The sequence below is a fragment of the Sabethes cyaneus genome, chromosome 3, assembly GCF_943734655.1.
Source record: "Sabethes cyaneus chromosome 3, idSabCyanKW18_F2, whole genome shotgun sequence".
NCBI lineage: Eukaryota > Metazoa > Arthropoda > Insecta > Diptera > Culicidae > Sabethes > Sabethes cyaneus.
Window position 1 is genome coordinate 146,995,137 of NC_071355.1, and position 17,564 is coordinate 147,012,700.

At 41.8% G+C, this 17,564-nt stretch overlaps 2 protein-coding genes across 2 annotated transcripts; one reads left to right on the forward strand and one right to left on the reverse strand.

Annotated features, from left to right (window-relative positions):
• The first annotated feature begins 249 nt into the window (after positions 1-249).
• Positions 250-1,801, forward strand: LOC128740236 (loricrin-like). The gene is made up of 5 exons (XM_053835770.1): positions 250-294; positions 362-593; positions 723-1,049; positions 1,083-1,214; positions 1,269-1,801. Exons 1-5 carry the CDS (start codon positions 250-252, stop codon positions 1,799-1,801), a joined length of 1,269 nt encoding a protein of 422 aa, XP_053691745.1.
• Positions 1,802-9,166: 7,365 nt separating this feature from the next.
• Positions 9,167-10,051, reverse strand: LOC128740237 (uncharacterized). The gene has a single exon (XM_053835771.1). The coding sequence runs from the start codon at positions 10,049-10,051 to the stop codon at positions 9,167-9,169; it is 885 nt and encodes a 294-aa protein (XP_053691746.1).
• Positions 10,052-17,564: the final 7,513 nt, after the last annotated feature.

Genomic DNA, 17,564 nt, shown 5'->3' on the forward strand with positions numbered 1-17,564 from the left:
CTTTATAGTACCATAGTAAATATAATTGTACATTGTTTGATGAGGTGCAAACAAAACACAGGTCCTTTCGTCAAACCATCTACCTGTTGTGGCTGCCTGTCAACGGACACGTTGGTCAGGTGTGGTGGAGAACGTGTGTTGCCGTCGTTCATCTCCAAGAAAATTATCTGGTTAAAACAGGTCCTTCACCTTTGGATTTGCTTTTGGTTTGCCGTGTTTCATCTAAATTTTTATTTTTTTCCTTAAACCATGTTTTTTCGAGTAACGTCTGGATTAATCGACACCAAAATTGCTGTTAATAGTTTATACGATTAGAAAGTCAACCTGCCAACTAATTTTGTTCCTTTCCTTCCTATTTTAGGTGATTTTCATCATCGGTTTCGCATCAGGAACGCCTCACTTGCATAAAAAATTGATCTTATCATCTGGAGGTGATGGTGGTCTTGGAGGAAGTGGAAGTTTTTCTCTCGGAGGGGGCGGATTAGGACTGAGCTTTGGCGGTGGACTTTCCGGTAGTCACGGAGGAGGCGGTGGTGGCGGAGGTAACGGTGGATATTCCGGTTCGGGTGGCTATTCGGGACCATCTTTTGTTGGTGGTGGTTCCGGTTCACCGCACGGTTCAGGCGGTGGAAGTGGCTCTGCTAGTGCCTCCGCTGGTGCTTCAGCTGGTGCTAGTGCTTTCAGTGGATCCAGTGGAGGTGGGTTCAGCGGAGCAGGCCAAGGTGGAGACTTTGGCGGAAATTCCGGAGGAGGTTATTCACCCTCATTCGGTCATGGGCAGGGTGGATATCAACCATCGCCAGTTTTGAGTGGACCCGGTGGTTCCAGCGGGGGTCATTCTGGCGGTTCTTCGAACAGTTTTGCAAGCGCTAGTGCAAATAGTTTCGCTAGCGCAAGCTCTGGTGCACAGGGAGGTGGTGGAGGCCTTGTAAGTTCTGGACCTTCAGGTGGCTTCACTGGTTCCAATGGTGGTGGTGGCTTTGGACATGGAGGAAGCGGAAGCCATGGTGCCGGATCTTCGGGAGGGCATGGTTCTGTCGGTTTCACCGGTTCCAGCGGTGGTGGAGGCTTTGGACACGGAGGAAGTGGGAGCCATGGTTCCGGATCTTCGGGAGGGCATGGATCTGCCGGTTTCACCGGTTCCAGCGGCGGTGGAGGCTTTGGACATGGAGGAAGTGGGAGCCATGGCTCCGGATCTTTAGGAGGATCTATCGGTTTTACTGGTTCTCATGGCGGTGGAAGCTATGGTAATGGAGGCGGCCACGCAGGCGGCCATGGAGGTGAGTTTACTAATGAGATGACCATTAACAAACACGTTGATCATCCAGTTCATTCAGTTCCAGTTGTTGTGGAAAAGCCAGTTCCTGTGCCAGTTGACAGACCATATCCAGTTTATATTGAGAAGCAAGTACCAGTAACGGTCGTGAAAGAAGTTCCCGTCGATAGACCGGTTGCTGTCCCAGTACCTGTAGGTACCGGTGGTGGATCTAGCGGTGGTTCAAGTGGTGGATCCTTTGCAGGAAGTTATGCTTCCGCATATGCAGGAGCGAGCAGTCAGGCTTCAGGTGGCGGCTCCACTGGGTTCAATGGAGCAGGACAAGGCGGTTATGGTGCTGGCGGAAATGGCGGAGGTCATGGTGGTGGCGGATACGGTGGAGGCGGGTATGGTGGAGGTGGATATGGCTCCGGTGGACAAGGTGGAGGTTATGGTAGTGGTGGTGGTGGTGGTGGACTGCACAAAACTATCACTATCGAAAAAACGTTCAACAAGCACAAACATCATCACCATCATGGCTGGTAAAGTCAAATTTAGACTAAAGATATAGATAATCAAGAACATTATTGCTAAGTAATTTAGATTGAAATAAAAGTGTCTTTAATATGGCTGTAAATATAGAACAACAATTTTCCAACCCGTGCCTCAGCGTGCAAATTGAAACTCCCTTTCGGTTCGTTAATCCACAGCATAAACATTTTCAACTCAACACGTGGAACAATAGCGGTGGACCTTGATTGCCACTTGCCCTGTCTGATGGTAATGAATGGCTCGGCAGCATCAATTGCAATGCAAATACGACGGTACTTGCTCATTAGCATTTTTTCGGTTAAGCAACTGTTCGTATCATTTTGCCAATTTAAAATTTCACACTTCTAACTGAATGTTGTTGACCAATCTAACCCCTCCAGTCAGCGATGCATCGGGCCAATCGTATAGGTGACCAATGAAGCACCAGACAGCCGGCTTCTTCTAACCTAGCGGCAACTGTTGTTGTCCTACATATTTGCGTTGGACTTCTTCATTACATAACGACTATATTGCTCACTTTTTTATGACTTGCCAGATAAATAATAACACTTCGAGTGGAGTGATACTTGCCATCGGTGGATAAATACACTTCTAAGCTTCTGAGCAGACCAACGATGCTGGCGGCGGCGGGCAGGGGAGAGGGATAGGTATGTAGGGAAGATGAAAAAATGCCGTGAACCGAAATAACGAGCAACGCGACATCCACGTAGGTAGAGGTATGGTCAAGCCACCGAATGGGGCCCATCGGCAATGTTGCGATTAAGTGGGGTCAGTAGATTCGAGAAAAGGTTATTAGCAAGAGAACATTCCTTGTCGTCATTATGAATCAAAGCTTAAACATTACTACAAAGCACTTGCTGTGAAGATCTAGCTGCATGCAGGTATAGACTAAAGAGAGGTAAAAGTGTGATTCGTTGATTTATCAATGCAGATTCCAAATAATTGGACAATATTGGTGTGGATGGATAGATGAACAGCTTTAATTGTATCGTAAACATTTTTTGTTTACGAGGCATAGTTGTTGGATTAAGTAGAAATGTACATTTTGCGCGGTTTGGATGTAATATTTCGTTATAGCTATGGCAAATCAAGATATGAACAGGAGGTTAGCACTTGTAGAAAAATGTAGAAATCTTTAAAAAATGCGATAAGAAAAATCAACAAAATTTTCATTTTTAATTTCCATAAGGCCATTGCAAATCATTTTGAAAGTTTTTGTCACCCCCCCTTGGAAATTGGCTTGAAAAATCGGGGGGCAGAAAAACAATTTGTAAGGTATGCGTCAATTTTTTTTTTATAAAATCAATTGTCTGTGGGCTCTACAGTCTGAAAAACTCGAAAAGGAGTATACAAGTTGAGTCAACGCTTCTAGCACGAAACACAAATGGAAATTCGAACAATGGAATTTCCGAAAGTCGTCCACAAAAATTTTCTTTCGTTTTTGTATTTTTCCCTAGATTTTTGCATGGAAAATAATAACGTATATATTAAGAGCAAGAATAGATTCGGTTTACACGTTTAAACTTTAAATAAAAATTCTTAAACCCAAGTTTTTTTTTTGTTCGATTAAAAAATTTACTTTGTTTTTTTTTCGCCCCCCCCCCCTTCAGTGGCCGAACACCGGAAGGACAAAAACTTTATAAAATATTTGTAATGACCTAATTAAACCATAATCAATCTCCACCAAGCGCCTAATGGAGCAAAAAAGCGATTCCTTGTCTAATAAAAAAGGGGTATAATCATGTGCAGTTTATAAAGGAGCACATAGTAGTATGTGACCCGAAAAGTTGGCCAAAAGTATTGTTATGCACGAATGAAAACCAGTATCATTAGTTTCATGAGGTAGATTTTTACGTTTACGTTTCACGTGTTTGAATCTTATAGCGTAATACAACTTCTCTTGTATTGCTTTTGCTGGAGTTGTAGTATGGGAGTTTTCATTAAAATTGTCTGCAACAGAGAAAGTGAGAGATGAAAATGAAAATGTAAATTAAAAATGCTGCGCAACCGAATATTTTATCACTAGTTGAGCCCGAATCTTACGATCCCGAAAATATAAATATCTGTTCAGAAAATTGCGGATACATCCCAAGTAAACAAAAGTTGCGATAAAAGGGGATTTTTTGGTTTAATCAGCCAACGAAACGAGCATAAATAGAACTCTATTCAGCTTAATTTTTAAGTAATTAACCGTACTTGACAACTATCGTGGAATATCGATACTTTGTTGTCTTGCTAAAGTCTTCGAAACAGTCGTCCATCATTTCCTAAGCAATGCTGCAAAACCTTTGATCAGCGAGTTTCAGCATGGTTTCGTCGAACGTCGTTCTACAACTACAAACCTTATGGCTTATACCAACACGTTGTTCCGTGCAGTTGAATCCCGTCGCCAAGTAGATTCAATTTACATAGATTTTTCGAAGGCTTTCGACCTTATTCCGCACACGTTCGTAATCGACACACTTGCCCATCTTGGTTTCCCGAGTTGGATAGTTGAGTGGCTGGAATCATACCTCACCGGACGGAAAGCTTTTGTACAGGTTGAACATGAAACCTCAACAACATTCAACGTCACCTCAGGTGTTCCTCAAGGGAGTGTACTGGGTCCGCTTATTTTTATTCTATACGTAAACGACCTCGCATATCGGATATCATCCGGAGTATCATTCTTCGCTGCCGATCTCAAAATCGGGTGATATCATCCGCCCAAGATTGCGTCGCCTTGCAAAGCGACATCGGTTAACTCCTGTTGTGGAGTTACGAAAACGGTATGGCTGTAAACATCAACTCGCTATCAATTACTCGCTGCTTAACTACTACTGAGTTCCCATACAAGATTGGTTTGGCCGTCTTTGAGAGGGTGAATTCTATACGTGACTTAGGTGTGATTTTAGATAACAAACTGCGATTAAACGAGCATGTAGCATTAACTGCTGCTAAAGCCTTTTCTGTCCTGGGTGCCGTTCGCCGCCATACAGCATTTATTACAGACGTAAATGCTCTTAAGTCACTGCATTGCACCTTATCACGTCTCGCACGCCCTCGAATTAGAACGAGTCCAAAAACATTTCATACGGTTTTCCCTTCGTCAACTCCCCTGGACTAACCCTACAGAGTTGCCTCCATATACCTCGCGCTGTTTACTGGCTGGCTTGGAAACACTTTCCGCTAGGCGCCTAAGATTGCAACGAGTGTTTTTCTTTGACGTTCTCACAAACCGCAGCGACTGTCCATCATTACTTGCAAGCATAAATATAAATGCTCCAGCATGCATTCTCCGAACTCATGATGCACTGCTGTTGCCACTCAATAGGACAAACTATGGGTACAGTAACCCATTCAGTGCCTGCATTCGTGCTTTCAACGTTGTCTACGATCAGTTTGACTTTCATATTAGTAAGAACGATTTTGTAAATAGAATTAAGAATTTAACTTAAGCAACAGTCTGTACGAGTATTTTCGAAGACAAAGAAACAATAAATTAAATTACATACTTTTAAGTTCGTATTTGATGATTAAACTTCAAAGGTAATACAAAGCAACTTCTAACAGAACTAGAAAGTTTGCAAGAAGTTCACTTAAGTCGCTATATAGAACACTGTTCAGCTCAAAAAGAAACTTCAATAAGCTTAAAAATAAAAGAAGATTGGGGGAATTTTCCCACTTCTTCCTGTTTTGTATATTCATGATATTTTCCCATTTGAGCTAAGGCATTTAGTTTCGGTTAACAATATCAATTATTTTATTTAATAAAAGATCATCAGGAGAATAATCAACTGTTTTTTTATAAATATCAATTTATTGTAACTTACCACACACCACCAACCCCCAAAAAACCTCGGATATTTGAACTCGAGTACTCCCTTTCGGTGACTTAGATGCGTGTACCACTGCTCCGTTGGTGGATTATGCGATTTGCATAGATTTTACTCGATGTTCTATGAGAACATTTACCACAGCCCCGAAGCGAACTTACACTCAAGAACAACTCATCGGCCAAATTCATTTCATTTATTTCATTTACATGTATATATCAACAGACACAGTTGCCCTAATGATAAAAGAGTCGTCTTAATATTAAAATAATTTTTGTGCGTTGCACGTTACGGGACACATGATAGTCGAAAACGGCTGACACTCTGTTGAAAACTTTTTGCAAGCCTATAATTGCACTGTTAGCACCATAGTTAGTTCGTCGGTGCGGTAGACGTAGTGTTGGAACCATCCTTAAAGTTCTGGAGGGGGCGTTTATGTTTATCAACTGGAGGATGTCTGGGCAGTCGATACGGGCTGTTAAAACGTCTGCGACAGTCATTGCACGAGAGGTATCGCGGCGAAGCTGGAGTGTGTCGAGTCGGAGAAGTTGACAACGTTCCTCATAAGGAGTGACCTGCATAGGTTGTCTCCAAGGTAGAAGGCGTAGAGCATAGCGAACGAATCTACGTTGGATATTTTCGATCCGTAAAACAGCGTTGTTGTAGTGTGGATTCCACACTGACGAGCAATATTCGAGAGGAGATCGCACTAATGAGCAGTATAAGGCAGTAAGGCATTGTATGTTTCGGAATTCTCTTGTCATGCGAATAATTAGACCGAGCATTCTAGAGGCTCTAGACACAATGAATGACATGTGCTGTTTATAGGTGAGATGGCAGTCCAGTATTACGCCTAGGTCCTTCACGTGATCGACTCGTGGGATCGGAGTTGAATTAAGGCTGTAATCAAAGTTCAGCGGCTGCAGTTTCCTGGTAAACGTCACTACTGAGCATTTTGATGGGTTGAGTAGCATGCGGTTTAGTGCACACCAATGCGCGAAAATGTCCAGTTGTTTCTGGAGGAGATGGGCATCGCCGATGCAGTTGATTTTCGAGAATAACTTCAAGTCGTCTGCAAACGCCAGTCGCGGGCAGTCGAGCAAGTTATGTACATCATTAAAATAAAGCAAGAAGACCAGCGGACCCAGATGGCTGCCTTGTGCAATCCCAGACGAGGCGGAGAATGGATCCGAGATCTCCTGACCGATCCTCACACGGATAGTTCGTCCTGTCAGATAGGATGTAAACCAGTTCAGCAAGCTCCCACAGAATCCGAGGCGGTCCAGCTTGGCGACGGCAATACGATGGTTGACTTTGTCGAAGGCAGCGGAGAGATCAGTATATATTGCGTCAGTTTGCGAACGTTCAGTGAAGCTATCAGTCACGTAATTAGTGAAACAAAGCAAATTCGTAGTGCAGGATCGCTTTGGGAGGAAACCGTGTTGCTCGTTGGCTAACGTTTGTTGGCAATAGGAGAAGATTGGCTCGATGATTACTAACTCGAACAGCTTCGATACAGCACATAAGGCTGATATTCCCCTGTAGTTATCGACTTTGGTTCGATCTCCCTTTTTGAAAACTGGGAACATATAGGCTTGTTTCCATGCTTCAGGAAAGCGTCCGCTGGCCAGAGATAGGCGAAACAGATGTGAGATTGGTGCAAGCAAACCGGTTATACAGTGTTTTATAAGTGTTGCAGGAATTCCGTCGGGGCCGGGAGAACTCGAATGCTTCATTTTGGCAGTTGCAGAGAGTACAACACGGTCGTCGAAATCAATAGATGAGATTGCGCGACCGGTAGGAATAACATTGTTAGCAGCAGTGTCGATTTGACTTGAAGTAAGTGTTTCATTACAAAAGACGCTAGAGAATTTCGTTGCAAAAAGTCTACAGATTGCGGGAGTATTATCTGCCGTCTCCCCGGCAAACTCTAGGGTAGTCGGTAGACTGGATTCTTTACGTTGCTGGTTGACAAATTTCCAAAATCGCTTGGGGTCGGATTTCAGTTTAGCTTCCATACGTCTCGTGTAATTGCGGTGACAGCGGCGACTAAGACGTCTATATGCATGGTTCAAATGTTGATAATGTTCGCGTAGGTGAAGATGCCTGTTCGCGGAAAGTTTCCGGAAAATACCCCTTTTTACAGTTTTTAGTCGACGTAATTCCGGTGTTTGCCATGGAGGATGTTTAGAAGGCGTGCTCCGTGATTTAGGCACAAAGCGCTCGATTAGCTGGTTCATTAGCAAGGAGAATTCGCTGACTGCAATATTAATGTCGTGTTGAAGTAAGACTATCGACCAGTTGAAGTTTTGTAATGCAAGCAAAAGTCCGTTGTAGTCGGCTTGACGGAAATTGTAACTAGATGGAGGAGGTGTTTCGTGGTAGTCAGGTCTTTGAGAGTTGTGGAGGGAGAGAACCAGTGGAGGATGGTGAGGTACGAGCTTGACTAGAGGGACGGGAGCAATCGTCAACCGAGGAGCAGATTCACTGGCGGAAACGAAGCATAAATCTAAACAGCGTCCATTTTCATTCGCGTTGCAGTTGATCTGAATCAGATTTGAGCAGCTGTAGCCGTCGAGCAGGTCGAGAGCGCAGGTGTGAAATGAAGAATGGTCAGGATCCGGGTAGGTAAAGCCGTTCCGAAAGGCGCGCCAGCAAATGTTAGGAAAATTAAAATCGCCGATAATGACTATTTCATCGCGCGGTTTTGCTTTCGCAGCTATCATCAACACTGAATTGAGATGGGACTCGATCAGCGTTTTGTCACGAGTACGATCGGGTGGAATATAAATGGTGCAAAGATATAAGTTACGGTCCTTCAACTTTATAGATACCCAGACTTGCTCAATGTTGTTCCAAGCTACGTCGTTGACTCTGGATGCTTTCAGGCTACGGCGAACAGCAACGAGCACCCCTCCGCCGGTTTTTTTCGAGCTATTGTGAGGACCGCGGTCGCAGCGGAAGCCTTCATATTCATGTCCCAAGAGTTGAGACTGTAGAGTGCGGTCGTCGAGCCAGGTCTCCGTTAACGCGATGACGTCGTAGAAACCTTCTGAGATGGCGAGAAAATAATCGTCGATGACAGTATTCATCCCGCAGGCATTCTGGTAGTATAACAGCAGTGATTCCTCGGTTGCACTCGACATGCATGAAGTTGATATTGGCCTATCGGGATGAGGAATTTCGGCCGGTGTAGGAGAGGTGACGTTACGGCTGGAACCTTTGGCGACAGTCAGAGAGGAACTAGCTGAAGACTCGACGGGATCTTCCAGGATGCTGTCCACAGTGCGTCTGAAATTTCGACAAACATCAGGGCGAGAGAAGTCGGGAATGCACAGATACTTGCCTGAGATAGCAGGCTGGAAGACCCCTTCCAAACCACCGGATACAGGGCCGGGATGACTCTGTTGGCAGGATACTATTACATTGTTGCATGCAGGCTCATGAAGAACGGCAGATGGCTTAACTGTATCGTGGCCGGAAGGGGCTTCCATGATGCTTTGCTGCGTGCATCCCGGCGTTGACGATGGTGAGAATGGCTGGCCTATTCGTCTACCTCTATACGATGAGCATGATCTGAGTCCACCGGCGGCATTCTTGATGAGATTTCCTTCGGCGAAATTTTGACAATCCTTGCAGCGTTTTTTGTCCGATAATCCTCAAACAGACGAAAACGTACATTTTCCGGCCATGTTTCGCAGCATAATGCTTTGTCCTTAAATTGTTGGTTGACTCCAATTTTGAAGGACACGAAGTTGAGTGTTGCAGGATCTTTCCCCGTAGGAACCAGCTTCACAACCTTAGGTTGATCTCCAGCATGCAACGCAAGACATTCAGTGACGAGACTAGCGATTTCCTTCTCAGTGGTAGATGGGTGAAATGCAGACAAATATATCCACGCCATGTCCTCATCTTGTTTCCGGTGGAGATTAACAGTTCTAATTGTATGAGCCGCTTTGGTCCCGTAGGTGTTGACAGTCATAGTAGAAGGCGGACTGACAGGATTGCCACTGTTTCCTCGTCGTCGTTTCGGCGTACTCTGCAGACCAGTCGAACGAGTAACATTAGGCCACGGGATCGGGGTAGCGTACGGCGTGTTAGCATTCGGTTTGGCATCAACTTTCGCTGTTAGGGCAGTTAAAGCTGTATGTAACTTATCGATATCGTCTCTCATCGATTGTATTGCTTTTGGCATAAACGATGAACATTTCCCATCAAAATCAGTTAACAGCGCTCGAAAATGACCACTCGAGAATAGTTCAGCACACGGATCACACATCCAGAAAACGTTATTGCCACCAATGCCCAACGCCTCTCGTACAGGATCGTCCACTTTCGCACAAATGACATGGAAGGTAGCACCACAGAATCCTTGGCATACTATACGGTCAGAAGCAGTGACCGTCTTCTTGCAACGGTGACAAGCCATAATATTCGCAACAGGTATGAAATTTGCAATGCAATCCAAATTGAATGCGCCTAACGATATACTTCCGTAAGGACTGATGAACCAACGATAGCTTGTATCCGACAGTGGGAGCAGCAGCCGTATGGAGGCTGAATGCGAATGAGTGATAGTTCGTCCCGGACAATAACAACACCACTTGCTCTTCGAACCGGACTAGAAAAATTGTTATTTTGCGGCAGATCTGCGTTTACAGCACAAGACTCGATAACGTCGATGCAGCTGTTGTCGATGTAAAACGGCGAAACACAAATCGGTAAATGACTGCACACTCGGTTACAAAGAAAATTGATAAAAATAGTACACGATACGCAGCAGCGAAACACACTTGACAATGTAAACAATGCAATTCATGTCATTAGCGGCGTCAGAGATGGCGCAATGCATCAGGATAGGTTTGTAACGCGAAGCGCTCGGCTTCAAATCCAGCAGCGGTAGCTGTTAGTTAGTTTTTTTTAAATAGTCTATCTTAATCGCATGAACAGGCTTTACAGAAATTAGAAGGAGGCGGAGGTAGAAAATAGAAACAGAATAAAAATAGAACTTAAAGTGCTATTTTATAAATTTATGACAAAGTTTTTTTAGAAGCTGCTTAACGCTCTATGCAGCGAATTCAAGGCAACTTTAAAGTTCGGGTGATTACAGGTAAAGCTGCTTAGCAAGCTATAGATCCATAGACATAAAGCTTGCTAACCTTCCTTAGACACCATTATCCGAACTCCTAATTAGCTTCAAGCTGCATTTTGAACTTTCAAGTTGCTACAGATATGACCGATACTTTATTGAGAATAAAGTTCGGTTTACAGCTGTAGTGTCTGATTGTTCAGCAAGAAAGTTCTGCGGAACTGAACTTGAACTAAATATGAACTTCCAGGTTCGTTCCTTAAGTGAAATTCGAGCTTTTGGCTGCTTGGGAAATTCTACCTACTGCAAAGGATAAGTTTGATGTTCCGGAGAACCGCCGAAAACAAAAAATGTCGAACTTTGCCAAGAAATTCTTGATTTGGCAAGCAATTTGTTCACGTGGAAAGCGGAGTACACCTTTCGCGACCCCTGGTACCACAAAACTTAAACAAGTGTGTTTGAAAGAGTGTCTCCAAAGCGATCTCTTCCCCTTCTGAAGTGTCACAACTGTCCTACGATCTTTTGGTAGGATTTGACTTCATGCCATTGTGCAAAGGTCGTGCTGCACAGTGGTCAAATTTTGAAAAAAAAGCGGACATTAGCAATTGTTTAAAAAAGCAATTGTTTAAATTTTTCAAGGCTGGTATCTTCGGAGAAGTTTAATAATAAAATATAGCGCATCTTTCTGCACTATTAGAGTGACCGTGAAACACCCTATTAGGGTGATAAGAACTTTTGTTTTTTTTTTTTAAATTTCAAAAAAAAAATTCTTTAAAAAGTCGCAGAACTTTTTACAATGCAACTTTTCAGAATATATTAACTATCTATCTCTTACCGGTTGCGAAATATAATGATGTGTTAAAAAGGAGTGCACTAATAGGTGAATTCACGGTCACTCTAATAGTGCAGAAAGATGCGCTATATTTTGTAATTAAACTACTCGAAAGACACTATGCCTCAAGAATAACTCATTTTTACGTTATAGCAAACTATTGTTATTTTGGTGGTTTCATTAGGGTGACACATAATTTTCGTTTATTTAAATGCGTTCAAAACGGTATGGTGTCTTCAGCAACGTTGTAAAACACATTAAAATAAGCAGCTTTGTTAAAAACTGTAACTCTCTATCTCTTTTGCTATAAAACTATAAACAAACTACAAAAATTTTTATCAAAAAATAACACATTTTTCAATTGATTTTTCTGAGATTCCTCTGGAGATCTCCTGATGGAAATATTTTTTGACGTAGGACTACGTCTTTGTTTACTATACTGGGAGTGAGAAGCACTTTGTGAAAACGAAAATAAAAATGTAACGTTTGAATGAAAGATTTCAAATGGTAATAACTACTAAATTACTGAACAAAACTGAACAATTTATGTGTCGTTGGATAGATAAAATGATCAGCAACTTTATGAAGGGGGTAAGAGAGCCATTTTATGAAGGGAGTAAGAGGGGGGCTCCTATAAAAATGAAACACAGATTTCTTCAAAACTCGAGAACTAATTAAGCAAATGGAACCAAATTTTGCATGTGGGGGTTTTTGGAGGCAGAAATTTTTTTCTATGGTGAATTAGAACCTTTGACTTCTTTAAGAACGTGCTTTGGCTTTAACATTATATGAAATAAATGGCCCTTTTAAAGGCCATAAGCGAGTTAAAGTAAGATTATTGAAACATGTCAAGCTACGCATAATCGAATTTAGTACAATAATCTGTGGGCTGGTCATTCGTTACTATTTTAATCTTTATGATGCACATAAGTGATTTTTAACCTTCTGCGGCTGAGGTGCCCTAATTTCACTGATTATGCTGACGTGGTAGTCTGCTGGACACCTAAACTTAACTTAATAATTCAGATCTTAATTATTTTAGAATTAAGAACATATATTTAGCAACCTATTGGATGTGATAAACCCGCAGATATGAGTTGGGAAGACATTGCAAACTTCAGAATCAAAATACAATACATAACGGATCTCTTGCATTTGTCTGCTTTTCGGTGTCTGTCAGACTACCACCTCAGCCGCAGAAGGTTAAAAGAAATCTCTATGTCTCAATGGCTGCAGGCGTTGTACTTATGAACTCCCGTCCACATATTTTCAAAGCCACCATTGCATTCAATGAAGAATTGAATCTGAATATTTCGCTCTTCTCTTTTAAACATTCACTTAAACAATGGCACTCACAGATTCTTATAATGATACTTATTCCAGAAATGCAGTTCTGATATATTATCTCACTGATCTGACTATCTGATATAGTCCTACGTCACTCACCCTTTCGTACAACCCTTAGGGCTGTATATCTTGTAGTTTTTTTTATAGATAAAATATAGTACTTTCACCTAATGGTTGTCTGGTTTGTGCAAAGCGGCCCGAAATTGAAAAAAAAAATTTGTTTTGAACAGCGCAATTTTTTTTTTTCATTTCTTTTATTTCTTTTATATAACAGTCTTCAGTGAAAATGTGTATTTTAGCATACTTAATTTCGAGTGTAGAACCCTCGAAAGCAGTAAAAATATCGTATGCAAAGTTATTGAACATAATTAATCATAATCATAATCGTTTTTAACACATCATTATATTTCGCAACCGGTAAGAGATAGATAGTTAACATATACAGCAAAGTTGCTTATTTTAGTATGTTCTGCAACTTTTTGAAGAAATTTTTTTTTTAAATTACGCATTTTTTACCCAATTGCTAATGTCCGCTTTTTTTTCAAAATTTGACCACTGTGTGCTGGAGTGGCATAAAGCAAATAATGTCGATTTCGTGCCGAAAGATCATAACCCCTCAAATACACCGGTGCTGCGGCTAATCGAGAAATACTAGAAAATTATGAGGCAGAATCTTCTGAAACAGCCTAAAGTAGTCAAAACAATTGAAGAAATGAAGAAAATATGGGTAAATATGCAAACCATGACGATTTTGAAGTTGTGCGAAACCAAATGGGTGGTGTTAAGGCCAAAGTACGGGCATTCGGAAACGGAGGCGAAATTTAATAAAATAAAAACGCTAAAACTAAGTTTAATTGTTTCATTTGATGGCCTGAAAGTTTGATGATAATCAGATAAAAGCTCGAATTTTACGAGAAAACAAGAAAGAAACAATCGCAGCATCAGAACTATCCGCGTAGATTGCACATTGTATAATACCTGATGCTATTAATAACCAGAGTTGCCATGGTTAGTTCAATATTGCTCATAAAAGAATCTTCACATGAATTGCGAAAAAATCAACATAATAATTCTATGATTTATATTGAACATAATACATCTCGTGAGCTATAAAAATTGGAATGCCATAAGAAACCAACTCTTAACGACATTTTGCAAAGTTATTGTTAATATCTAACAAGAGAACCAATTCACTCGACGACTGCGTCTTCTTGCACACTCCTCCTTCTTCCCAATCCTCAAAAATCACTCAAAACGGTTCCATTTTCTATAGCGGAGCCCTTCACTGGACACGTCTAACACTGGGAGCTGAAGCAAAATGATGGCAATAGCAAATAACCCATTAAAATTTAAATGCAACCTTCAGCTGAACCCTACCTAAGGATACCCAGTAGCAGGGAAGGCAGCATGTTAAACATGATCGTTATACGCATTCTTGGTTCATAATGAACCGGTAAGCGAGGCTGCCGATTCAATCCGCGACGAAAAAGGTCCAAATATACCGCACAGTCATTGTCATCATTAACGCCATCGCCACCGACCGGTGCACTCCACTGCCATCGACGCCGTCGGTCGCCGGCCGCCAGCAACCAAGCATATTTGCAAAGACATCACCGCGGTCCGAGCGTCACGGTGCGACGTCGTGGACGAGTTTATTCTTATTTGCTCAATGACCAGCGAGCAGTGTTCTGCAAAAAACTCATTGTACGGTGGAACCATTGCGTTATGCTTTTGGACAAAAAAATAGTTTTTTTTTGTTCTGTATGTATTCTTTGAAGATCCACAAGATAACAGCTTTGTGTAACAGGCTTTTTCCCAGCAAAAGAAAAATGTTCTTTGCCACCATGAAATGTCCAGCAGCTGATGGTAAGTAAATTATCCGTAGCAATGAGTTCGTTTACGATGCGTGAAACTTACCGCAGAGTACGGCCCTTCAAAGATTGCTATATTTGGCTAATTTTTTTAAGAAGCAAACTTCGGTACGACCGTTTGCTGCTAAATCTGAGCGATCCCGCATACCTCTTAATACACCTCTTATGATACAAATTACTGTTGCAAGCGGAACAAAGGTCAAGTTTGTTACTGAAACTGAAACACCATCAAAGAAACAGCGGCTTATGTGTGTTGAAGTATGCCTAAAACGGTACGCGGTCGAATCAAAAACTAGGACCTTCGCAGCCGATGTCTTTTGTTTGTGCCGACAACTAATGAAAGTTCAAGTAGAACCTTTAACTTACATTGATTGGCATCCTGTGCTGCGTCTTGATGTCCAAACCTACGAGCTCCAATTCATGGAACCATGTCTTCTGATTTTTTTTAATGTCCAACCTCATGGAGTTGTCAGGGAGTGGTGAACTGGTTTCTATATGAAGACACAATTTTTAATATTAGGTGACGTTCAGTATGCAGAAAACCCAAATCAGTTCACCCTTCACGTTATCGGCAAGAAAATATTTTAAAGTGAGCCAATCAAATTGATAACAATATTCCTCTGCCACCTGGACAGTCATTGGCATAGCTAGAGGGGGTGCCTAGGGGACCAGGCTCCCTTCAGAAATCTGCATGCACCTTCCAGAAATTTTCACCATTGAAATTTGAAAATCGGAAAATAATTCAGTAGTTCCCTCCTTATTTTTTTCGCGCTAAACCTAACTTAATCTCAACAGCTTTGTAATGACGATAATACACACCGAAACCTGGCATGTGATAGGGACGAGGGAGCGAATCCAATCAAAAAAATCAGAGAGGTTGTGCACAAGACACGACCGCATAGGTGACGTAGGACCACGTAAGCCTCTTTGTAGCGATAGTAGGATGTATCCATGTATGTAATAATACGATTCTTCCGATTCCGATTTTGGAGTTATATCCATGAATTGATTGAATCTATTTTATTAAAACGAAACCAAGTCAGTAACTAAACCAAACAGTAAATAAATTTTTATGATCTGTTTCTACGTTTAATAGTGCTTTTCCTCTGGTAATCGGTAGACGTACGCGCGAGTTTTCAAAAAGTTGAAAATTTTACGCAACTTCTCTGCGGCTTACAAAAGAACACTGATAAAGCATTTGCAACCTGCAGACGTTTTGGAAGTCGCAGAAAATGTCGCCGGTGACCAGAAAACTTATTTCCGTCATCTGTTGGTCGTCCGCAATGGCGAAAAATCCAACTTTTCCCTCGTTGCCTGTGTTATTATGGTATTAACTGGACAAGAAAATATAATAAACTCTTCAATCGTTGTGAGGCCCTTAAAAGGGCCGATTGTTTGATTATCATAACTCCAGCTTGCAATAAACTTGCACTAACGCACTTAACGTAATTCTCTGTTCGGTAAATTGGAGTACCGATAACCGCTAACCAGGCACGGCTTGTTGCAACGAACCAGCCGGAAAGCCTCAGCAGCTATGCGATCAACGAAGCCGTTCGTGTATGGTCCTGAACCACGACGAAATACCACTCCAAGTGGCCAGCTGCAAGTGACGTGGGATGCTTCTGGTCGTTTTGTTGTCTCGAGCAGCATATTTCCTGCCAATTCCAGAACTTCAGCAGCCAGAAATGCCATCATGGCAACGAAATGAACCACCAGCAACAAGCGAACAAAACCGCGAGAGGTGATCGGTTAAAATTATTTGATAGGAAGCGAACAATTAGAATCAATCTAAATTAAATAGAATTAAAATCAGTGAGCGAAAATTCCTCAAATCTTCATGAACATTATGTTTTGTCCTTAAAAGAACATTTTGTCGCCGTGATATGTTAGAAATTTAAGCCTGTTCCATCTTCTTGGGCAGCAACAAATCAGCTTGGATGTTCGGAAAGACACTTCTCTGATCAGCGGTGACACCGGACAGCAATTTGTTCAACTTTTCGTTGTTGCGGATGGCCAGCTGCAAGTGACGATAATTCTGATCGTTTCGTTGTCGCGAGCAGCATGTTTCCTGCCAATTCCAGAACTTCAGCAGCCAGATATTCCTTCACGGCAGTGAAACGAGTGCTGCAGCTCCAACACCTCGCTTGGTGAATTTGCATGTCTTCGTTGCCTTATCCGTGGGAAGCAGCAACAGCTGGAGCTCAACAATTTTCGATCGGATTCTATAGGGCGTAAATTAAATACAATCATAAGGAAGCTTAACCCATAGCTTATATCGTATATATTTTTGTCATCCATGCTAGGGAAGCACTGACGAGGGAAGGCAAAAATATGAAAATATTTCAATTTTTCAATGACGCGCATTGAAAATCAATAGTTTTCTGTATTTTCAATCGATTTTCCGATCAATTGGTGTAAATATCTTAGAAATCTATTGAAAATTGACTGAATTATAAATCGAAGCGTGAAAACGCGTTTCTACTTTCATGACATCATTTCCAACAACCAATCACGAAGCGAGAATTCTGGTAAAACATTGGTTCATTATTTTCAATTTTTCAATAGTTCAACATTAAGAATCCATACTTTTCTTCATTTGGTTCAATTTTTAGAAGATTTTCCGATCGATTGGTGTAAGAATATTGAAAATCGATCGGAAAACCGCTGAGCTATTAGCGCTCAAAACTATTATTTTTCGTGACGCTCGCATTTTTCGATTTTTTGGAATGACACCCTATCTCAAAACTTGCCGTGAGACGTAGTCCTACGTCAAAAGAGCGCGAGTTGGTCTTAAAGTGGAAGC